Here is a 24178-nt window from a genome sequence, read left to right on the forward strand (position 1 = left end):
GGCTGTTTCTGCACAGACAATCACCCATACAAGCACAAGCACAGCTGCCCTTCCTTCCCCATTATATGCGTCTTACGGGTTTTTCTTCACCTCTTGTCTTTTGCCCTCCCCCCTCCCGCTCATCTCTCTACTTCACCTTCTTATTGGGCCCTTCTTCTCTTGAAAGCAAATCAACCCCAGCCAGAAACGATTCAAACCCTCATTGTTTTTCGTGGTCAGATTTTCGAGAGTGATTGCTCCTCCTCACACACGCGTGCATGCGTTTGCCTGCTTGCCTGTTGCGCTCTCACCCTTCTCTCCCACTCTCACCCAGTTTCTCGTCGTAACGTGTCTCTCTCTCTCTGTGTATGCTTCAGTGCTTTAGTGCGCGTGTTCGAGGTTATCTCTCGAAAGTAGAGCATCGTTGTCATCATCGTCATCGTATTTTTCCTTCGCCCTTCTCTGTTCCGATTTATCTCCCGCTTTGTTCTCGTCTTGGCTGCCGTTGTGGTATGTTGTCGAGTGCACCGCACAAGTTGTTGTGGTCAGTGCATTGAAGCTGGCGCTCCTTTGTGCTTCAGTTATTCCTTCGCTTTATAGTGCTTCGCCTTTGTCTACCTTCCTAGCGTGTTGTGTAGAGGCGCGTCGGCTGATCGTGCGTGGCGTAAGTTGCCCCCTTTTTCTGTTTCCCCTTGTAGTGAAAGAGACTGAAGCGGCCGCAACGTACACGACACACTTCAGGCAGCGTCACGTGGTGGCTGAGGTACTCTGCTTCCTTCTCCCCACTCTCTTATGTTGAGTTTCCCCTTTTGAATTTCCTCCCTGTTGACTCGCTTCTTCTCGTTTGTGTGTGTGCGGGCGCGTACTTGTTTGCCGTCATCTTTCCTCTTCCCTTTCTGTTCCTGTGTGGTGCGTACTCTGTAGCACCAGTCGGTTTTACTCTTGGTGTGTCACCATCGATCTGCTTTTCGGCTCTCTTTCTCTCTGATTTCGTTGTTGCCTTGCATCGTTTCATCTCTCTTTTTCTCTGCGCGTGCTGTTTCGAGCTGTGTCTTCAGTCTTGCTGTCTTGCGTGTGTGTGTGGTGTGCCGGTGTGTACTCGTCGTCGGGTCATCTTCTTCGACTTCTTTTCCCTTTCACTCGTCTTCAGATCGTTTGTCCTGTTTCCCTTGTCTTAAACTGCCTCACTGCTCTCTGTCGCCTCTCGGCACGGGCCTTTTGTGGTTGCACTTCCGTGAAGGACCGGTCATTCGATGTATGTCTACCCTCCAAATTCCTCTGCCTTGGACTCCCCTCTTTCCCTTACTCGCCGTCTCTTTCTTCGTGCAGCTGCGGGACGCGAGACGAGAAGAATCGAAACCGCAACGAAAAAGTACGCAGCGCATCCAACCACGATTATCCGGAGAATCGACGATTGCAAAGTACTGTAACACCACGCGACTTCTTTTCGTTCTTCTGTATTCTGTATTGGCTTACCAGTGGCGCCACTGCCGCCTCTCTCCGTGGTGCTCTTGTCTAGGATTGTCGGCGTCTCTGCAATCGTTCGTCCGTTGGCACAGGGGCCGCAGCCTTTTCTCCTCCCCTCTGCTTTACCATTCGTCTAACCGTATGCTTGTATGCCACCGAGTCTACGTCTTTTGAGCTCAGCTGCCGCCTTTCCTCCTTAATATATATATATACATATATTTTGTTAAATTGGTCTTTCTGTTGTTGTCTTTCTCCAGGTTTCTCTCTTTTCACAGCTTCGTCATCGCTGTCGAAGGAGTGCCGTCTACCTGTGCACGTGTGGCTGTGCTTCTTTACCTTCGTTTTCTCCCCCCTCCCCCTCTCCCCTCTCCTTGTGGCTGTAACTGGAGCTTTTCGTTTTCTTGGCGCCTTCTTCTCCGTCCTCCTAATTTCGGTCTACTTTTCTTCGTGAGTTTCGCGCGTCTGCTGTTTCCCTCTCTCTGTGCGTGTTGCCTGGTGTCTGGCGGAGCGCTTACGAGTCGGGCGGGGCACACCCCCTTTTTCAGCGTTGTGGATAAGAGCTGTAGTGAGTTACCGCTTCTTTTTTTTTCCTCTTCTCTCTCCTTCCTCTTAGCATCATGCACCTGTTAGCCGGTCGCTACATTTTGGTGCAGCAGATTGGTAAGGGGGGCTTTGGCGCTGTGGAGGAGTACACAGACGCCATCACAAACGATAATGTCGCCATCAAAACAATTCCTAGCCGATACGTGAATCAAGAGAGCCGCCGACTCGTGCGAGAGATCGACATTATGTCCTTCCTACACGAGGCTCACCCGCACGTCATCGGGTACTTTAGCATCTTCGCCACCAAAGCGGTCGCCATACCCAACCACAACAACTCAAATGGGTTTGATGACCCGCTGATGAGCGTCGCACAGACGGCAGAGAACACACCATTCGAGTTAAACGTGCTGGGCGATCATTACGCAGGGCTGAACGAAGATGAGAGGTTGCGCCTGCATCACGAAGAGCTGATGGGGTTCGTGACGAGGATTAACAGGACGGACGAGTTCAATGTACACATTGTCATGCCGCTCATGAAGGGCGACCTCTTCTACTTTATCCGGCTCCTCTCGTCGCAGTCGAGTGTGCAGCGGCTTGGTGTGACGCATCAGTTTTTGGCTCAGGTGGCCGTCGTATTCGCCTTTCAAATATGCTTTGGCCTCGACTACCTGCACCAGTGCTCCATCATTCATCGCGACATGAAGCCGGACAACGTGCTGGTGCGCCTTGACATCACCAACCCGTACATGTCCACAGCGCTGATCGCAGACATGGGTCTCGCACGCGATGCTCAGCAAAGCGACACCATCTACATCTGCACTCGCTATTACCGACCACCAGAGGTCATCACCAGCGTGTCCGGCGGGTCGCCGCAGATCGACATCTGGTCTTTGGGCTGCATTTTTTACGAATTGTGCACTAGCCATACGCTCTTCACCATGCGCACGGCGCTGAACGAGCGCGGCGAGTGGGATGGCGCCAAGGCGAGCCTGCAGTTGGAAGTCATTCTCAACACCATCGGCACCCCCTCTCCCGAGGACATTGAGCGCTATATGCCTAGTGGGAACGCCAAGCTGTACTTGCAGCGCAGTGCCGCACGCCCATCGCAGCTGCGCCAGCTGATTGAGCACAATTGGATTCTGCACACGAGCGATGACGAGAAAGAGAAGTGGATCGACCTCATCACTCGGTGCGTCGCCTTTTTCCCCGAGCAGCGCCCAACGGCCCAGCAGCTCTGCCAGCACCAGCTGTTCCGCAAATACAACGTGTTTTACGGCACCAATGTGAAGCAGTACACGCCAACGCCGTACACATCATCCTACAGCGGTTCTTCGGAGAGTTCCCGCGTGGAGAACAAGGCAGCCATCCTGGTTCTTGTGCAGCGTGCCCTGCGCAAGACGATGCCCCCGGTGAACGAGGAGAGCGGCGACGAGGAGCTCAGTTCGCTGAGCAGTGGCAGCAGCAGCATCAGCAGTGGCGAGAGTGGGAGCGCAAGCGACAACGAGGCAGCCCACGTGACACGGCAAACGGCCATTAACGACTGCTTGTCTGTCGCCGGCCACTGCTCGTCCTCGATGCTATGCGACAGCCGTCAGCAGCACGATGAGAGTGGCCAAACCGAAGAGCTGGGCTCTACAACAGAGTCATTCTCAGCCTTCGACTCAGCCAGGATGAGTGGCGCAGCAACAGCACCGCCGCCAACGCGTCCGCCACAGCAGCAGCAGCGGTATGCCTTGCCCCCCTTTGACAACAGTACCTTGAAGGACTACTGCAAATCTTTGCTCAACGATGATGACGAGGGTGACATTGGGTGCAATAGCGAGCAGGTATGTGACACCGACGACGAAGAGCGCCTCACGGGCTTTCAGCACCAGCGACCCAGCGCTTTCATGCTGCACCTCAGTCCTGGCAGCATCTTCCGGAACAGTCCTGCCTCACTGCCCGACGGCCCCACTGAGGCGGCGGCTGCGCGAGCGGAGCCGGAAAGGCGCTTTACCCATTCCTTTAGCTCCGAGGAGAGCGGTCCAGTGGTGGAGGACACGCCGCCGCTGGAGCTGAGTCCCACATTCCGTGACCGAATCACGCGGCGTCGGTCGAGCACTGCCGACGAGGAGGAAGATCCCAGGCTAGAGTCGCAGATGCCGAGCGTGTTCGACTTGGACAGCTACCGCGTCGGTAAATCACTCGACGCGGCGATGAACGAAGAGCCACGCATCTCTGAAAGCGTCTTGCCGCAGACAATGGAGTCCATGCCCGCTGATGAAGTTGCACGACTGCTGTCGGCGTACAACATCCCCTTGGAGGAGAGCAACTACCGCACTGGGCTAAGCCATGTGCAGTCCGTGCCGCCCTCCGTCATGACCAGCGGCCCGTATAATTTCATTTCCTCGTGCCACGTTGGTGGCGGTGCGGGGGCGGCAATGCCACCAACACAACAACCCTTCAACAATGAGACCTTGCCGAACGAGGCGACTCGAATACCAAGCATGCACGTGTCGCGCGGTGGCAACGAGGGACACCTCCACGTTGACGCTAAAGTCGGCACTTGGGCAGCGGCACCGCCGGCGTCGACCGTCCCACCTGGCAACGGGGCAGCCATGGAGATGGATCTCCACGAGCAGTATGACTACTTTGCCGACACAGACTACTACATTGGCCCAACGCCAAGCAACATGGCACAGGTGGCGGCCGCTCGTCAGCCAGCCGAGAAGCGCGACGGCTCACCATATTTGCTCAACTTAGCGGATAACATGCCACTCGAACAAGCGCAGAAGCGCGAGCTTTCGGAACCATTGCTGCCGCCAATCTACATGTCCACCGCACCGCCTTCCGAGACGTCTCTCTTTCACCAATCCCCGTCCCCGACACCGCAGGCACACCGCCATCAGCCGCCGCCGCACGCCCGTTACCAGCAGAGCGTGCCCGGGTTTCCGCCCATTGCAAGTGAGGAGCTACGTCAGCGCTACATGTCGTACCGGCATACGCCACAGAGCATTCAGGCAGCGACATCGTCTGTATTGGAGGAGCTGGGCGGCTGCACGCACGACGCCGAGCGATCAGGCGAGCTTCGTCAGTTGCTCAACTACTACACTTCTCTTCAGGTCACACCCTTGTACACAGCATGAGGGGCGGGCAGCGATGCAGCAATAAAGAGCTGCCGAGGAAGAGAGGGAGGCAGGGGCTATCGACTCCAGACGTCTTCCTCCACTCTAGTTTTTCTCCTCTTTTTTTTTCCTTCTTACACTCAGGAGAGGAGAGGCTCACCGACGCACATAGAAGCAGCGCCTGCAGGCACGAGGTGCCGCACCTCAGGCCTGTCCAGGCGCGTGCCGCTGCTGCTCTCCTCTTTTCCTTTTCCTTCTCTCTCTTGTGTGCGTGTAGGCTCACGTGATGCTCTCCGCTTCTTTTTCTTCATTGTTGTGAGGGCTCTTTGTGTGGCGTGTTCTTTTCCCCTTCTCTCTTTCTCTCGCTTGCGTGTGTACACCCCACGCGCCGAGGCCGATTTCATTTGCTAACGGATGAACCCGCCACACTCTCTTTTACTTTGTCTTTATTTCCTGTAGTGCTTAATCGGCCACGTAACCTCTCGCGCTTTTCCTCAGCTCTTTCTCTGGTGCTGCGCGTGGACACGCCTGCGTTATTGCCTTCCTCGTTTCTGTGCTTTCACGCTAGCGGTGCGTAGGTGTCGTGTGGCTGAAGCAGCAGTGCTTCTCTCTCTCTCCCTTTCTCTGTATCGCTTGGTTGTTGTTAGTTGTCTCCCCCCATGACGGGGGACGCCTGGGGGTCTCCCGCACCCCCGATCTCTCTCTCTGTATGTGTGTGTGTGTGGGGGGTCCAGACAGTGCCTACCCCCTGCCCCTGCTAATGCCGACCCGCCTCTGGTGGCGGCAGGGTGAGGTCCCCACGACGCAGGGGAGGTCGGAGCGGTGTATTGTCATTGACGTCGGCGGTCCGGGCCTGGGTGGCGTTGCGCCGGAGAGGCCTGCGACAGCGGGCCCCTTTGCACCATGCGCTATTATATGCAGAGTGTCCGCGCGGCTCGGGCGCCTTGCACCCGGCTCCTCGCTGCCCGCTGGTGTGAGGCGCCTGCGCCGCTCCGCGGGACGCGCCAGGCGGCGGCCGGCACAATGGGCGCGGCTGTTCGGCGCCCTGCCGAGTGGCAGTGGGGGGAGTTTGGGGCTGGAGTCGTGCCCAGATGGCTGGGGCGGCATGAGGTCGGTAATGCGTGTGTAGGGTTGCTTCGCACCGCGCGATGGGCCTGTGGCAGGCCGAAGGGGGGGGGACAGAGTGGGGGTTTGAGCTGCTATGTTGTATGGGAGGGAAATGGGCTCGTTAACAGGAGAAGTTTTGCCTCTTTCCCTGCTTGCAAACGTGATTAGTGAGTAGAGAAGAGGAGAGGGCTGGTGGTTTGATCAGGACAGGGTGCAGATGCCGCTGCTGTAGGCTGTTCGTTTCCCTTTTTTTTCGTTGCCATTTTTGCTCACTTTATAGCCTCTGAGATTTTATGCAAACGTCTGGCACGGTGTTGTTGGGTGGAGAGCCTGCCGAGTGAATCACTTTGTACGAGCGAGCCAATCATGCTGACATTCATGGAGTACCGGGTTCCGCCTCTCCGGCCCGTGCCATTTTCGTCGTACTTCTTCGTAGACGTAGTCTGCAGGTCTGCACGTGGACACTGAGGAGAGCGGTGCGGTAACAGTCTGCCTTTCCCACAATATAAGGTCAGGGAGGAACGCACATTTAGCCCAAGGTAGAAAGAAAGGGCGAGTCGCATAACAGTATTTCAACACCAACAAGTGCGCCGATGGCGCGTGCGCGCTCATCGAGTTTTCGAGTTGGAGGGTGGATCTCGAGGAGTATGTGTGGAGAAACGCGTTGTTTAAGTGAGTTCGACACCCCTGTCTCTTTCTACGTCGGTGCCGTGTAGTACGAGAGGGGAGGGGGGAAGGCCCCTGTTGCTCTGTCCTCCACACACGCGTGAGCGAATGCCTTTCCGTGTGCTACGTTCATTCGTCCAGATGAACGGCCGCTGTGGTTGTGATTCGATCCTCTGGCGGCTGTCTCATCTTTTCTACTATGTTGATGCACATCCCTTCTCAAGCCCCCTTCTCTCTCGCACCGTCTCGTACTCCCTTTTCTCTCTCATTAGTTTTGATTACTCAAGGCATGCGGCTCGACTGAAGTTCTGTGGCTGCTGCGCTTCCTCCTTTCGCTGCTCTTTTCCTCCATTATTTTCTCCCTCGGGATGGGGTGAGTGTGTGCCCTTCCTCACCAGCTGATGCCCTCTCATCCCCTCCACTCTCGTCCAACCCTCTCTTCTTCCACGCCACGAATGACGTTCGTGCACACAGGTCTTTCCCGAAGCGAGCGACTCCTCCCACTGGAGTCCGCAGAGGTTCTCGACTCAACCGACTCGTTTCTCCTCCACGTCCTCCACCGTCACCACGGAGAAGGCGATGTCGCAGGCGATGAGCAGTGGCATAACAAGCGGCTGCGCGAGCACATCTCGTTATACTGGGATCAGCAGTACGCGTACCGCTTTTATCAGCGCAAGCTGTTGAGCAAGGTGGGATCGGCGCGCGGCCCGGTACGCTTTGCTGGCTTTCCGCAAGTACGTTGTGCGCTGAAGCGCACCGACTTGGCGTCAATAGCGGCACGTGCTGCGGCATCCGCTGGCGATCAGTGCCACGGAGCAAGCGCCTCAGCAAATGGTGGCACTCCCGTGCCGTTTCAGATTAGGGCGGAGGCCGCCGCTGTCGCCTCTTCATCTCTCTCGCAATCCTTTGAGGGTACTTTGCCGCCGCCGCGCTCGCTGGCAGCGTGGAACTGGATCTCACTGGTTTCTCCGTACGAGCGGCTGCTTTGCCCCTCACTGCTGTATAGTGCATTGCTTTCGCCTTCTGTCGGCTGCTGCACATCTCTGTACTACAGCACTTGGCAACCATCACCAGTACCTGAGGCTGCTTCTACACTTGCAGTCGCTGGATGTGCACGCGCGCGGTGGAGCATGCACACGTGTCAGTCACTGTGGTCCCTGCACTCCTTCGCTGCTCAGGCTTCGGTACCGGCTCAGGAGGTGTACGTGATGTGCGCGGGCACCATCATGTATCTTGACGTAGTCCTGACCGCTGGCAGGGTTTGGTCCGAGTTGGAGGGGCTGTGGGGCAGCAGCCTCGTCCTCGAGCTTGAAAAAGAAGAAGCGGAGATGCAAACGGGCTGTCCTCACGACAGCAAAGCCGAGGCGTGTCGACAACTGAGATCGTTGAAGTTGCTCCTTTCTCAGCCTCCCCAGACATACGCAGCCATGCTCCAGCAGGTGCGAGTGCTGCTGGAAGCTCTCACAAGAACCAACACAGTATCCACAAGCACCAATGCGTCTGCTGTTCCCGAAGAGGTGGTCACTGCGCTCCCTCGCCCTCTCGTGCCGTGGCTTGAAGCTGCCATGGAGAAAGAGGTGTGGACTGCTGCTACAGATACATGGACAGCCGACGGCGGCAGCAGCAGCAGTGGCGGCGGCGATGCGAGCTCCGTTGCAATACAAATCCTGAGGCATGCTGCTGCAGAGTGGTTGTCGCGGCGAGGTGCCACCGTCACCGCTGCCACACCGACTGGCAGCCGCGCAGTGCCACTGCCGCCGCGCGATCTCTGCCTGTCGCGAGGATCAAGCCCTGATGTGTCCGCCTGGTCCAAGTTTCGCATGTTCCCCGGTTACTCCTCCGCGCGTACAGGGTCTTCCGCACCGCGTTTGGGCGCACGCCAGCAACCTATCACTGGCGTGAGGTCCGCTGGCTCTGCGACTGCCGCCGCCTTCACCTTTGAGCCTTTCATGCCTCACGACACGCCTCGAGATCAGCATCCCTTCTCTCTTCCTCCACTTCCCCAAGATCCTGCGCTCATCGCCTTCGCCGTGGTGTGGCGACGCACGCTGAGGCGATGTGTGCTCGAGCCTGACGTACTGCGACAACGTCTGCGCCAGGTGATCCTCGGTTACACTGGTCAGCGCTGCGAGGAGCTCCTTCGAGAAGCAAAGCCACATCGATCTCAGCCGCGGCAATCAGTAAAAACGTTCACCTTGGCCGGATCACGCGAAGGCGCATCGTCTACAACGGTACCAGCAGAGCACACAGGCACGATTCGCAAGAATGGCGCTGCTGCTGATTCCGCTCTTGATGCAGCTTCACTTTCAGCTTCGCTGCCCTTGGCCGCAGCCATGGCGCCTTCATTTCTACTGTTGCTCACCTGTGACCCTATTGCTACTTCGTTCCGTGTGTTGGGCCCCCGCTGCGGTGAATGGCTGACGTCCAGCCGCGGTGGTGGTGGTTGGAGCGGCTTCCGGGGAGAGCTGTTCCGCTGTGTCGGACCCCCGCCGCCACCGTTGATGGTTTCACCATTGTTGAGTGGTGCCCGAGCAGCACAGGTGCGTCGTCGGCTACCACTGACTCTGAGAACTCCTCCCTCTGCTGTCGCCTCTACACCCTCCGCGGAGCAGCTCACCGAGACGTTTGTGGACGGGGCTCTAGAGGTGGACGGTGCTGGCGGCGTTTCTTCCGCGTCGTCCACGCCCCCTGCTTTGTGTGTTTCTCCCTTGCTGTACAGTGCTGAGGAGCTGGCGGATCGACTCTGTCGCCTCGGCTCGGCGTTGCCCCGCTACGCTACGGAGATGTGCGGCGAGCGTCTCCGCCCTGCCGACGCGGACTTTGTGCAGGAGGTGCTGCAGCGTCACTGCCTTTCTCTTTTTCTTGCTTGCCAGCGTCTTGGTATTCAGCAGTGGGGAGTGCGCAGCTGGATGAAGGGCATTGCCCTGACTCTGCTGGACAACAGCGGGGCAGAGTCCCGAGTGATCACCCCGGCGAGGCTCGTGGAGTTGGGGCTGCAACAAGCGAGGTCGACTGGCGGCCCGAGCGTCTTCGCGACGGTGGCAGCGTTGCGGATGGTGATGGGTGGTGGGTTTAGTGAGGCGCTCACATTTGTGGAGCATGTGCAGAAGACACCCGAGCGCACGGTCCGGCGACTGCCGGTCCGACGACTGGTGAGTAACATCGGCGGTATCGGCAGCGGTGGCACGTCACTGCCGGCACCGGCGCTCAACTGCACTGTGACAGCCGTGGAAGTGCTGCTCCTGCGCCGCGCAGAAGAGAGTGCCCTCTTTCGCATTTTCCAAAGCCACCCCTCCGCAACGCTGCTGGCTGGCTGCGGTGTGCAGAGGCTCGCGTTACCGCCAACCCCCACGTCGTCAGAGCGAAGGCACGGGAGCGGTGGCGGTCATCTGCACTCGCCTGGATCGTCGAAACTTCTTCTGGTGCGCACATGCGGGGTTGCAGTGGATTGGGATTTGCAGGAATGCTACGAGCGACCGAGGCTCTCGCGACTGCGGGAGCCTCAGCGACTGGTGCCGCACCTTTTTCGCGAAGGCGCTTCCAGTGGAAGTACGAAACGCCTGCCGCTTCCTCCAGAGCTTGGGGACGCTGTGGAGCGGGTGTCGTTGCAGCACATACGTGGGATGCTGCAGTACTATCTCCACGCACTAGACACCACCGCAGTGCCCTTTGCTACCAGCGTCACTGCCAGCGATGCACCGCTGACGCGCGGCGTAAAACGATCAAGAGTAGATTTGGCGATCAAGGGGGTGGAGAGGCCCTACGAGCCGCTGTCGAACACCGCCACGCAGTTTGCAAGTGGCATAGCAGACATGGAGTCCCCCACCGCGCTGTCACAGGCTAACGCGAGTGGTGCTTCTGTCGCTCACATGCCGCGCACGACGTTGTTCCCCGTTGACCAGGCGGCGGTGCTGTACGTACTGCGGCACCACCCTCAGTACTACCGGCAGGTGAAAGGGTGCGGAATCAAGCAGGTTTACGTGGCTGCGGCAACGTTATCGCCGGAGGAATCGGCAGCAGTGATGGCCCGTGCGAGTATGGTGCTGGAGCAAACTGACACTTTCACCGAGGTTGCGGCCACTTCTTCAGCCCCCTCCTTGGCTACTGCGGGGCCTCGCCGAGCGGTGGTCATTGTCGAGCGGGCTTGCGGTCAATCGGTGGAGGTGGACGTGGAGGCTTGCTACGACAAGGGGCGCGAGGGCAGGCCGCTGCGGCCCTTTATGATGCTTGTCTAACAACCGCTGTCGTGTTGGAGTAGTGGTAGCAGTTGCCATGGCTCTGCACTCCTGGAAGGCAGTGCAACCACGGCGAGAGGGGGAGAGAGAGATCATCGGATTTATGAACCTCAGGTGTCTCTCTTCTGTCCACACACGCTCAACAGTAAAGCGAATGCGAGTGCATGGCCCGAGTAGGGGCGATGAGACCTCTCACGCATTTTGCTTATTTTCCATAGATCTCACTCGAGCTAGAAAGAGGGGTGAAGGAATTACCCACATTGACGACGCGCGCATGTGTGTGTGTGTGTGGGACCCAGCCTGTCAACTCGCACACACTCACACACCCCTACACAGCAGGGATACCACAGACCCAAACACACACCCAAAAGAAAAACAGCAAGCACATTAAAGCTGGCAATGGTTGATGGCGCCATCTTGAGATTGCACAGACCCTTGCATACTGAGCGGAAGCGCGATTCTTGCTCACTTTGTCGCCCCCTCCCGCAATCGCTCCGTGTTGTCGTATGACTTCCTTAGTTCAAGGGCGGATGGATAGCAAATCTGAGCTCACCAGCTTGCGTTTCCATGGGGCAGCAGACAAGACTCGGATGTGTGTGTGTTGCCCCGCTGACGCCGACGCGCTTGCGCGGCGGCACCCACTACTTTTACTTTGACGCTCTCCTCTTTCTCTTTCTCCGTCGCCTCTGTGTGACGCTTCTCCCCCTCGCGGTTGTTCGGAACCTCCCGCTCGCATTTCGCGTGCTACACACACCCACACACACGCCCAACGTGTGTAGGTCCAGTACCACTCCATCATACCTGGACGTTCTCCGCTCATCAACGCCATTTTTTGTCATACCCTCTTCTTCTTCTTACGAGTCTCGTGCCCTCGAACTTCTCCGCGCCACTACCGTACAGCGGCTCCCTCTTTCCCTTCTCATTTCGTTGTCGCTCTTTGATTACGGAGTGGTCACCCCGTGCCTCTGCGTGTGTGTGCGTGTGCGTGTGTTTCCCTTTTGCTCATACCTCGATTGATGAATTCCAGTAGCGGCGCTACGACACCCACGCAGGCACGCAGTTGTCACGTTGTTCCACTCTGTGGAGTGCGGCTGCGAAACTCTTTCCGCTGTTGAATACCACCTCCCCCTTACTGCGCTGAGGTTTGATGTATTTTCTCCAGACCTGTACGCCTTTTCACTTTGTGTTTCTTTGTAGCACGCCTTCTTTGACTCTCCTCCCTTGCCGGTACGTGTGCGTTTGTGTGTGTGCGTCTCTCTCTCTCTCTCTCTCTCTTTCTCTCTCTCGTAGCCACACCACAGCCCCTGAGCCTCAGTCGATTGTCAGACCGCCACTTTCTGCTTCTCCTCTTTGTGAGTGTCTCCCACGCAGCACGAGGCAGGCAGGAGTGCTACTCAGGGCTTCATCAGTCACGCCGGCACACGCAGGACTCTCTCCCTTCTCCATCTCCCTTTTTCTTTTATCGATCACTTTACACCCACACACACACAGACAGACAATGCCTTTCATCACCACGCCGCAATCGCTCACCTTCTACGGCACGTTTTCTCAACATCACGCGCATATGAGAGCGATTTGTACCACATCGGAGACGCACTACAGCGAGCAGCGAGAGTGCGTATCACTTTCTGTGTCCCCGCCTTGCAGCGCATCTGCATCGCACGTCGCTGTCCCTGTGTCCCTGTGTAAGGGTGGACACCACTATTCCAGCAGCTGCTGCGGTCCCAGCCCTTCATCCACAAGGAGGAGCACAGGGACTTCGCAGCTGACTGACGACAGGGCAGCAGTGCGCCACGCCACAGTGAGGGTTTTTGGTATGACGTGCGAGGAATGTGCTCAGTGCATGCAGGAGAGCTTGAGGACACTGGAGGGGGTGCACTCGGTCTCGGTGAACCTCGGCGCGCAGCTTGTCGAGGTGGACGTGGACGCGACCGATGTGACTGCGGCATTTCGCATCGAGCAGAGGGTGACGTCGATGGGCTACAGAGTGCAGTCTGTCGTACTGCCGTCGCTCGAGGCACCGGGGCCAGAAGGGACACAATTCTCACCACTGCCTCCCCCTTTGCGTCCTAGTGTGACGAGCCTCTCGCACGTCCCCGCGCACGCCTCCGTGTTCGCATGCTGTACATCGAAGCTGCAGCGGCTCAGCAAGACGCCCGAGTCGATGGCAAGGAGTTCATTGGGACAGCATGGCGCCTCGGCCCCTTTCTCTCGCCGCTTCCGCCGGGTGCCGTGCGGCTGCGGTGGACGCGGGTGCATGTGTGCCTACGGACCAGAGCCGGAGATGATGACGGAGGAGACTCACCTGCTTCGCAAAGATGACTTGGAGGAGTGCCTGTCGGAGAAGGCTAGTGTGCCGTCATCGATGGACATCACCGTGCCGGTTGTCCAGGCTCGCGCCTCAGAGTGGCTTCGCGCTCCTATGGCTGTCCGTGCGATGCCGAAGGCAGCCGCGGTGGAAGCAACGACGAACCTCTTGATCGAAGGCATGTCGTGCACGTCTTGCGCCGCTCGCATTGAGGCAAAGCTCAAACAACTCGATGGTGTTCTCGGCGCGTCTGTGAATTTCTCAGCCATGAGTGGGCAGGTGCTGCACAACCCGACTCTCGCACCACTCGAGAAGGTTGTGGGCTGCGTAGCTGACATGGGCTACACCGTAACGGCACAGGACACAACCGCCCTACTCAGCACTGCTGACGGCGAGACACCACAGCAGGGAGAATGCACCTGCAGCACAAACCTGCGAGCGATTCCGGTGCATGTGGGGAGCGTCATGTCAGGTTATGAGCATCGCCTAGTTGTTCAAGGTATGTCATGTGCCTCCTGTGCAACTCGAATCGAGCACACCTTGCTGCAGATGCCCACTGTCCTGAGCTGTACCGTCTCCTTCGCCATGGGCACCGCAGTCATCACGACGCGCACTCCTGGCGACCACACAGACGCAGTCAAGATGGTGCGATCGATGGGATACGTTGTGATGGACACAGCGCTGCTGGAGCTCGACTCGTCCATTAGCCGCACTCGTGAGGCGCTGGAGCGCACGCGCGAAATCACTGAACATGAGCGCAACCTGATGGGCAGCGCACTGCTGAGCGTGCCACTCGCCGTGGTGATGGTCTTGATGATGTTCATGGACATCATGGCGTGGCCACTGCTGGCACGTATCATCAATGGAATGCAGTTCTGTACCGCCACCCTGATTGTCTTCCACTATGGCCGAGGCTTCTTCCTCAGCGCGTGGCGCAGCTGGCAGCACGGCGCCTACACGATGGACACTCTTGTTGCCATTGGTACCGGCTGCACATACGTCTACTCCCTCGTTGTCTACCTGCTTACGCTGTTTGTGTACCCGCAGGCGCGTATGATGACGTACTTCGACACAGCAGGGATGCTCACAACCTTCATGCTACTCGGTCGTTTCCTTGAGGCACGGGCAAAGCGCAGCACAAGTGGCGCGCTCATTGAGTTGATGGGCCTCATGCCGACTACAGCCGTGTGTGTGCAGCCGGACGGGAGTGAGGTGCGAGTGAGCCTATCGAAGCTACAGAAGGGCGCCCTCGTACGTGTGCTGGCTGGCGATCGTGTCCCGGTCGACGGCACTGTCCTAGAAGGCAGCTCCGAGTTGGACGAGCAGATGGTAACAGGCGAGTCGCTGTGGAAGACGAAGGGGCCTGGCGAAGAGGTGGTTGGCGGCACACTCAATCTCACCGCATCGCTGCTCATCCGCGCGGACAAGGTCGGGGAAGAGACGATGATTGCGCAGGTGCTGCGCATTGTGCAGGAGGCGCAACACACGAAGCCGTCTATGCAGCGTGCCGCCGATCGGATTGCCAGGTCATTTGTGCCCTTTGTTCTCGTTTTCTCTCTGGTGACGCTCGGTGTGTGGCTCGTGCTCGGTGCGACAGACGCGTACCCGGCGTCGTGGCGCGAGGCGGAGACAAGCTGGCAGGCATTCGCCTTCAACTTCTTTATCTCGACTGTTGTTGCCGCCTGTCCGTGCGCACTGGGGCTCGCCACTCCAACAGCGATCATGGTGGGTACCGGCGTGGGAGCGAAGAACGGGGTGCTGGTGAAGAGCGGCGCTATGCTGGAGGAGGTGCGGCGTGTGAACTGCGTTGTGCTCGACAAGACGGGTACCATCACCAAGGGTCGCCTGGAGGTGGTTCGGACGCACACCACCATGTCGGGTTTGGCGTCGCCTCCAATGATGGCCGCGCAGCTTCATGACAGCTTGGATGCCGCTTTGGTACGCTACCTTGTTGGGCTCGTGGAGGCGCAGTCAAACCACCCAGTCGCGAAGGCGGTCAGCGCCAAGCTACTGGCGGAGACCGAAGACAGTGCCAACGCGGTGCCGCGCCGCGCCCGCTATGAGGTGTCTTCCGTTGTGACGCATGGCGGCAGGGGTGTGGAGGCCTCAGTGTCCGTGACACCAGCGAGCGACAATAGTCACGAGCTCTCTTCCGTGCCACCGCCGCCGCGAGTGTACTGTCTCCTCGTGGGTAATGTGGCGTTTCTGCGTGCGCATGGCGTTCTGCTAGCCCCTGAGTTAGCCCAACTCGTTGAGGAGGAGAACGGACGTGGTCTCACAACTGTTGTTGCGTCAGTCAACGGCGCAGCGTGCGTTGTCGTCAGCCTTGCTGACGAGCCGAAGCGTGAGGCGCACGGTGTCATCCGCTATCTGCAGAAGACTGGAATTCGTGTGTTGATGGTGACGGGCGACAACGCCGGCGTGGCGGGCCGGATTGCGGCCGAGACTGGCATTCACTCGAAAGACGTGTGCGCTGAGGCACTTCCGACCACCAAGGCGAACATTGTGAAGGAGCTGCAGGAGAGAGGGTCTCGGGTGATGTTCGTCGGCGATGGCATCAATGACAGCCCCGCCTTGGCCCAGGCCAATGTGGGAGTGGCCCTCGGTGCTGGCACTGAAGTGGCGATCGAGGCGGCCGACGCAGTGCTCGTACGCGATAGCCTTGTGGATCTACTGAACTTGCGCTCTCTCTCATGTGTCACCGTGCGTCGCATCTACGGCAACTTCTTCTGGGCTTTCGGCTACAATCTGCTGATGCTTCCCACTGCCAGCGGGCTACTGTACCCTTTCTTTCGAATTCAACTTCCTCCCGTCACGGCAGGTGCGGCGATGATACTGTCCAGCCTCAGCGTGCTGATGTCGAGCCTATCCATCCGCTACTTCCGCGCACATCGTGAGCGCGACTTCTATCTCGAGTGAGCCAACAGCTAGGTTTGAATACTCTGTTACTATTGTCTTGTTTACCGCTCGCGCCTTTTTTCTTTCCCTCTCGGTGCTTCATCGTACGTACCCATGAGTAGCACTTCCTCCCTGCATGAGCCGTATGTAGCCCTGTGGGGTATGAGCATGCGTGTGGTTTCATCGTCTTTGCTTGCCGTCTCTCCTTTCGTTTTGCTTAGAACATCCTCCTCTAACTCTCTTCTTGTGACTAGTCTTCATGCAACATCCACCGCCACCCCCGCCTTACCCCCTTTCCCCTGTCTCCGCGCCAACACGCCTAGCTGCACAGTACATGGTGACAACAGTGAGGCATTAACAGCGACATTGAGAGGCGCAACAGCGAGCAAAGAAGCGTCTCCTGCGAACGAAGCATGCGAGCCACTTACTACCGATACACGGACCTCAGCTGGACCCTTGGCTCTCTGCGTACTGCGTCTCATAGTTGGCGCCACGCACAGGGCGGCTGCGTGTGCGGTGCCATGCGCAGCACTCTGAGAGTCATTACCCTTCTCTCTCTCTCCCTTTCTCTGTATCGCTTGGTTGTTGTTAGTTGTCTCCCCCCATGACGGGGGACGCCTGGGGGTCCCCCGCACCCCCGATCTCTCTCTCTGTATGTGTGTGTGTGTGTGGGGGGTCCAGACAGTGCCTACCCCCTGCCCCTGCTAATGCCGACCCGCCTCTGGTGGCGGCAGGGTGAGGTCCCCACGACGCAGGGGAGGTCGGAGCGGTGTATTGTCATTGACGTCGGCGGTCCGGGCCTGGGTGGCGTTGCGCCGGAGAGGCCTGCGACAGCGGGCCCCTTTGCACCATGCGCTATTATATGCAGAGTGTCCGCGCGGCTTGGGCGCCTTGCACCCGGCTCCTCGCTGCCCGCTGGTGTGAGGCGCCTGCGCCGCTCCGCGGGACGCGCCAGGCGGCGGCCGGCACAATGGGCGCGGCTGTTCGGCGCCCTGCCGAGTGGCAGTGGGGGGAGTTTGGGGCTGGAGTCGTGCCCAGATGGCTGGGGCGGCATGAGGTAAGAAGAAATGAGTAAGGACAGTCGTGGGCCGTGAGTGACGTGCTTCTGGAAGAAGGAATCAAGAAGATGGAGAACACAGGGGAGGGGACAGCGCCGTCTTGAGATTATCGACGTTCGGCATTGTTTAGCGCTCTAACAGCACAACGTTCTGGACGAGCTAGTAGCACCTGTTGTTTCCACGCCGTCTTCCCTACCACCTCTCACCCCTTTTTTGCCAAGTAGGCAGCTCCAGCGCGTGAGCACGAAGCGCTGTCGCAGCTGCGTAGGGCTGTGGACATCGTTGGCCACCTTATCGTTTATTATCTTCACCTTCTCCGCTCTCTTCGCTTGTTTTGTTACTCTTTCTTCGCCGCTGAGCCAAGCGTGAAGACCTTCCACTCACGTATCGCCAGTAGCACTAGGTGCATGGTCCACCCTCCCCCCCTCCCCGAAGGTAGAGTACACCGCATCGTAGACATACGCTATCAACGGACATAGAAGCCAGTTTATAAGAAGCGTATAACCGAGCGTCCGTCTACTGAGTCGCCATTATGTGGTGGACAGCGGCGCGCAGGCGCCTTTCCTACCCTAACCAAATTTTCACCAGCAAAGACAGCCGCCGCATACAACACTCGTGGCTGCCGCGACGACTCCTCCTCGTGCGCCACGGCGAGTCTGTGGCCAATGTTAACCAGGAAGTGTACAGCAACACGCCAGACTGGAAGATCCCGCTGACGGCGCGCGGGCGGGAGCAGGCGTACGACTGCGGCAAGCGACTCCGCAACATCATCCAGGGGGAGAAGCTGTACATCTACTACTCTCCGTACGCTCGCACTCGGCAGACGCTGTGCGAGATCCGCCGAAGCTTTGACGAGTCGCAGATCCAGGGCGAGCGCGAGGATGAGCGACTGCGTGAGCAGGAGATGGGCAACTACCAGCCATTGAATGAGATGAACGCGACATGGGCTGCGCGTCACGCCTTTGGGCGATTGTACTATCGATTTCCGTTTGGGGAAAGCGGCGCCGACGTTGGCGATCGCGTCTCTGGCTTCTTTGACTCCCTCCTGCGTGAGAGCATCGGCTTGACGGTGCCAAACATGAACGAATGCACGGAACAATGCACACGAGGAGGCCAGGGCTACCAAGAGCTCGGTCAGTGTAGTGCGGACAACGATGGCCTTGCAGGCAGTGCTTGCGATTCCCACGCGCCGCTATCACAAGGAGGCCCTGTGGCCTCATCGATGGGGAGTGGAACTGCGTCGCCGTCATGGAAGCCGCCGTCCAAGGAAGCCACAACATCTTCCACCGGTCTGCGGAGGACGATCTGGCGTACAGCGCCGCACCACTCACTGCCCCTAGATGACTTGTGCGAGCCTGAAGCTCACGGAGTCTTACCGCCGAGCGATCACAGAGCTAGTGTTGGTGATGACCAGAATGTTTTGATCATCGCTCACGGGCTTCTTATCCGTCTTTTCATCGCTCGCTGGTTCCGTGTGCCGATGGAGGTCTTCGAGACAATGTGCAACCCGCCCAACTGCGCCATCATCGTGCTGGAGCGCGACGACCGACTCGGCCGCCTCGTTATGACCGACATGAGCAAGTGCCTGTTTGGCAGCGACCCGCTTCTGCAGATGATGCGCTTTGACGGCTGCGAGGATACCCACTGGTACCGTGAGAAGTTCCTCGGTATTGTTGACCCCACGAAAGCCATGGAGGAGGCGGTGGCCGAGGACGATGACGAGAACCACTACTCCATGTCAAACGCTCACAACAGCGGCGTCGGTGCCCCGGCCCCACCACCGCGGCAACGCAAGGCCTCCACATCGATGGTAACGGGGTTTTCTCCATCAACGAGCGCATCCCCATCATGTACTAGTACTAGCATCACCGAGAGCGCCGACGCTTTAGCCTCTACGGCAGGGCACGCCGTGCTATCTGCCTCGGACTGCGCTACCCAGCCTATGTCGTCTTCTCCCTGTATGAACTGCACCCCCAATTGCGACTGGAAGTTCTGCCGAGACACCGATGACGCTCCAAAGATGGGCTCAGCGGAGTAGTCGCTGCTACCCCACTTGCTTCATCCCCTGGGCTTTTTTCTTTCCTTCTCTCTCCTTTGCGCTCTCGTAGGGCCCTTTCTCCTGCGCGTGCTGCGGAGGGAGGAAGGCCTTTTGCTGTCTTGTTCGTGAGCACACATGAAAGTGCGGCCAGAGTTTTTTCCCTCTGGTCGTCCACCCCTCTTGCTTCTCACCTCTCAGCGTCTTTGCGCATCACTTTTCTCTCCTTTTTTTCTTTCGCACGTCTCGCTCTTCGCACCTGCGGCTTGTCATGTGTGTCAACTCGATGTGGTTACGTCGACTCTTCCTCAGGTGTCTTTGCTTCTTTTCTCTTTCGCTGCTGTGCTGAGCGTGGGTGTGCACGAGAACGTTGCCGTCCCCGCTTTTTTCAAACGACTCAGGAAAAAGAAAAGGAGGAGAACTCTGGCGGTAACAAGAGTAGGAGAGCATAGGGGTGAAGGCTAAAGCGTTGCTATTCCGCAAGCTTGCTACCCCACGAAGACTCCGCCGGCTGTAAGGCATTCATAAGGAAAGAGCACACGTGCTCATCCCTCCACTCGCCCTCCGGCGGTAGTCTCTGGCCGTCTAATCCGACATTATGAAGGAGGGCCGTCGAAATTGCCCCTCTACCCTCTGTCCCACCCCCAGGCAGGTTCCCCTGCTCTCCTTCAAAGTTCGCTATTCCGGGGACAAATCCACATGCTGCTCTTCTTCTTCACGGATAGCATCTCTTCTTCTGACCTCTCATGTGCTGCCTCTCTTCTCACTCTCTTCCCTGTCTGTGTCTCGTGCCTTCACTACGTTTGATGACGGCAGTCTTTCCTTCGTCTTGTGTACTCCACAACATTACATCCACATAGACACGTACAGCGTTCCTTTGAGTGGGAGTAGTCCTGCGCCTTTGACTTTCCTCTTCTTTCTCCTCTTGCCTCTCTTCTTAGGCATCCTCTGCTTTCCCTCTTTGTCTCTCACTGACTCCACCGTGTCCCTGCTTTAGGACATCTGCGATTTTCTTAGCTCCGCTCGATTTCCTTTCACTTTTCGTTTGCTCTTGGCATACACCTTCGAGTCCGTCACAGGTTCTCTTTCTCTCCCTCTTTAGAGCCTTCTCATCTCCCCCCTCTCCCTCTCTCGCTCTCCCTTTCGCTTCTTCTGGTATTTTTCTCGTTTGGGTTCGCCCAGTGTGGGCTCACTCGCGCCCCTGACAGTGCCCCGCTTTCCTCTGCGCGCGCGTGCGTGTGCGCCCGCCTGAGTTTGGCGTTTTTGCTGCTTTTTTTTCGTTTTTCTTTTTTTTTTCCGTTGGTGTGCCGTTTTCCTCCCTTTTTTTTGGGGGGCCGATTTGACGCCCTCTTCGCTCCGCTGTGCTTTACCGCCGCGTGCGTGTGCACTAGCGGAAGGAAGTCGTGTGGGGTACGCGTTGCCGCGCCGGATTCAGCGCCGTCCCAGTGCCTTTAGGGGAGTGTCATTGACGTATTTCTTTTACTTCCTTGTGCGCAACCTGCTTCCTCACTGCGCCCCCATCGTTTTGCTGGTGCCATTTCCCTCTATCTGCCGCCTGGCTATTACGCTTACCTTGCGTGAACTTGTGATCGCCTCGGAGCGTACGTGCGGCTCCGTTGGCGCGTGTGCGCCTGTGCGCGCTGCCCCAGTGTGGACAAAAGTGGTAAAAGGAAGTAGAACATGGCGTCTGTAGCGCACACTGCACTTGCGCCGCATGCGCTACAGCACGTGCTGATGACATGCGCACGCACTTCTCGAGCGCCGAGCAGGGTATTCTCTGGCCGTTGCCACGGCGCCTTTCGAGCAGCCCGCATGGTATGGCTCGGTACAGCTGCATCACTGATGTCCATGACACTCACTTCTTCGCATCGGTGCGCGTCCTCCTCGGGGTTGTCGAAGGACAACACATCGTCCTCGCCACCGCTTCCAGCGCCGCCATGTTCTGCGGTGCCACTGGATACTGCGACACATCTGCTTGAGGACTGCACTGTGGAAAGCTTGACTCCCTGCTGGGTTTCAACTCGCAAGCCAAATGGCGAGCAGCGCATGTCCATCTCGATTCGCAGCACTTCACAGCGCCAGCTCGCACGCCGGCAGTCACTGACGGCCTCCTCAAGCTCCGCCCCCCTGTCTCGAGCTGCGCTTTCTCGAGCAAGCCACCCTGACTCTGCTGTCGATGCAACGCCAGAGCCAGCTGCGTTGACCCAGGCCTCAGAAAAGCAGGAGCCCACGTTAGCGACAGCGCTTGCTGGTGCGCACTCTTCCTCTTGCGCTGCCGCATCGCGGATGTTCTTCACCAGTAGTAACCAGGGCTGCAGTCAGGGAAAGAATATTCACAACACGTCCTCCTTGATGCCCACGCCTACTCTCTCCGCGTCTTCTGCTTCCTCAAAGGAAGCTGCCGCACCGTCGTTGCCACCCTCAGTGCAGTCTTCATCTTCAACCGCCGGCACCCCAAGAGATGCTGATGGGGCTGCGCCGGAGTCTCTTCACGATGCGTCAGTGTCCACTGCATTCTCTTCTGCAGCAGAGCCGTCGGAGGCCGCCAATTCGCAAGAGACAGGCGCGTCGCACTCGCTGCTTTACTCGGTGTCCCGCTTCACAGAACCGGTCAAGCGCATTATTTTAATTCGGAACGGCCGCAGCGAGGCCAACGAAGATGTGAGCACGTACGTGCAGACGCCCGACTGGCGCATTCCATTGGTAGAGGAGGGAAAGCGTGAGGCAATCGCAGCGGGACGTGCGCTGAGTGAGTTGATTGGCGACGATCCGGTCTATTTCTACTACTCTCCCTACATCCGATCTCGGCAGTCGCTGCGGTACGTGCTGCAGGGCTTTGATGCGGCTAGACTGAGTGGGCTGTCGCACTCGCAGGAGTGGTGGGAGGAGGAAAGCGCGGGTATCGTATCCGCGGCCGGGGCGGAGGAGCCCTTGATGCCTAACTCTGCCACAACACCGGCGAACGAGGCAGGCATCTTACCTGCACTCGCGATGACCTCCTCATCGACCTCTACCAACGTGACTTTCCCCGACACGCCGTGCTGTCTCCATCGCGACCCATCTCTTGTGCTGAACAGCGGAACAAGTAATAATATCATTGGCGTCCGCGAAGATGTTCGACTTCGAGACGGCGACATTGGCCGCTACACGAGCGTGGATGAGCTCATGCATCACCTTGTAGAGCGTGAGCGATACGGCAGGTTCTTCTATCGCTTTCCCTTTGGCGAGAGCGGCGCGGATGTCTGTGACCGCATCACCTCCTTTCTCGATGCGTTTCAGCGTGAGCGCGTCGAGTTCCCGATGGATACAAACGTTGTCATCATCACCCACGGGTTGACAATGCGCATGTTTATCAAGCGCTGGTTTTATCTCACGGTGGATACGTTTCACAAGATGAAGTCGCCGCCGCCTGGGTCACTGTGCACCCTGACTCGCTTGCACCATCGCAGCTGCTTCCGTCTGGATGAGTGCTGTGTGGAGTCGATGAACCTGCCGCTGTCCCTGAATGAGTTCAACGGATACAAGTACCGCAACAAGCAGCTGCTGGGCTCCATGAGCTCCGGCGCCCCGTACATGTGAGCCGTAGCGTGTGTCTCTGTGAGTTCCTGCGTGCCGTGACAATGCCCATCTTTTGGGTTTTGTCTGCCCTTTTCCTTCCGTATCGTACAGATGATCAACTGCTTGAAGGCATTTTTGTTTTCCTCGCGAGGGCGGCCTTGTGTAAAGCGGCGGAGAGAGAGAGAGGTGGGAGGGTGTTTGAGTGGATGAGCGACGCCACTGCTGGAGAGACGGAGGCACTCGGCATCATGGCCATTCATCTCTCCCATTTGAGTGACGGACGTGCACACATTTTTCTTGGTCTGCCTGGGCTTCTTATTGTTTCACGTCTTCGCGATCGGGGGAGGGGATGGAGGGAGGGAGGGAGGGGGCAGGGAGAAGGGAGGTTGGTGATGGCGTTGCTGGACTTTGTCTCCCTCTCTCCTTTTCATTCACTCATTCGCGTCTTCCACAACAGCCTCTCACTCGTCATTCCTTCTCCTGGTTTAGTCTCCAGTGGTCCTCACTCTTTACCAAGTCGACTCCTTGTCAAGGTGCTTTGGTTTCTCTTCTCTGCCTTTTTTTTCTGTCTTTGCGACCCGTTTGGTGAGCCATGAGACGCACCACACGCGAGCACGCGAACCACAGAGGAGTGAAATGGATGAGCGAGAGCGAGAGAGCGAGCGACATCCACGGCGAGTGAACGGTGATGAGGCGCCGTGCTGTTTGTCAGTTCTCTCGATGTCTTTCTCAGCCTTCTGTGCGTATCTCGGTAGACATGCGAGAAGGCTTGGCAGTGGTGGTGGCAGGCGTGTGATTTGTTGATCCTATCTTTGAATCCCTTCTCTACTACACCTGTACGCTGCTGCTCATTCTCCCTTACTGCTGACTAACGGAAGGCGAGAGAGACAGAGCAGCCAGGAGAAAAAGGGGGTCTTACCTCCGTTGGCGGATTTCCGCCTTTTCCTCAACCTTCGTCTTCACCATCTTAGCTTTGGCGACTCTGCCCAGACGGAGATACCGGGACTTTGCATTTTCTCTCTTATCGACTGCTCCTCACTTGATGGAGTGTGTGCCCGCCCCCACTGTCATCATGCCATGACTTACTGCTGCACCTTTTCGCTCTTAATTTGTTCCTCTTACGGCGCCCGCGAAAACGCCGTTGCTCTTTTCTGTTTTATTTCCTTCCACCCGCGTGTATGCGCCTCGGTGATGTTCGTGCACGCACGCACGCCCCCCCC

The 24178-nt window shown here is 57.9% G+C and overlaps 5 protein-coding genes across 5 annotated transcripts; all 5 read left to right on the plus strand.

Annotated features, from left to right (window-relative positions):
• Nucleotides 1-2063: 2063 nt before the first annotated feature.
• Nucleotides 2064-5114, plus strand: LBRM_33_2350 (putative protein kinase; the record flags this gene model as incomplete). The annotated part of the gene is made up of 1 exon (XM_001567953.1): nt 2064-5114. One exon carries the CDS (start codon nt 2064-2066, stop codon nt 5112-5114), a length of 3051 nt encoding a protein of 1016 aa, XP_001568003.1.
• A 2207-nt stretch (nt 5115-7321) lies between these two features.
• LBRM_33_2360 (conserved hypothetical protein) lies at nt 7322-11101 on the plus strand (the record flags this gene model as incomplete). The annotated part of the gene is made up of 1 exon (XM_001567954.1): nt 7322-11101. One exon carries the CDS (start codon nt 7322-7324, stop codon nt 11099-11101), a length of 3780 nt encoding a protein of 1259 aa, XP_001568004.1.
• Nucleotides 11102-12917: 1816 nt separating this feature from the next.
• LBRM_33_2370 (putative copper-transporting ATPase-like protein) lies at nt 12918-16328 on the plus strand (the record flags this gene model as incomplete). Its single annotated transcript, XM_001567955.2, has 1 exon — nt 12918-16328. The coding sequence occupies one exon, from the start codon at nt 12918-12920 to the stop codon at nt 16326-16328; it is 3411 nt and encodes a 1136-aa protein (XP_001568005.2).
• Nucleotides 16329-17897: 1569 nt separating this feature from the next.
• On the plus strand, nt 17898-19403 carry LBRM_33_2380 (putative glycerolphosphate mutase; the record flags this gene model as incomplete). Its single annotated transcript, XM_001567956.2, has 1 exon — nt 17898-19403. The coding sequence occupies one exon, from the start codon at nt 17898-17900 to the stop codon at nt 19401-19403; it is 1506 nt and encodes a 501-aa protein (XP_001568006.2).
• Nucleotides 19404-21446: 2043 nt separating this feature from the next.
• iPGAM (putative phosphoglycerate mutase) lies at nt 21447-22979 on the plus strand (the record flags this gene model as incomplete). The annotated part of the gene is made up of 1 exon (XM_001567957.1): nt 21447-22979. The coding sequence occupies one exon, from the start codon at nt 21447-21449 to the stop codon at nt 22977-22979; it is 1533 nt and encodes a 510-aa protein (XP_001568007.1).
• Between the last annotated feature and the right edge of the window lie 1199 nt (nt 22980-24178).

The sequence above is a fragment of the Leishmania braziliensis genome, chromosome 33 (genome assembly GCF_000002845.2).
Source record: "Leishmania braziliensis MHOM/BR/75/M2904 complete genome, chromosome 33".
Lineage (NCBI taxonomy): Eukaryota > Euglenozoa > Kinetoplastea > Trypanosomatida > Trypanosomatidae > Leishmania > Leishmania braziliensis.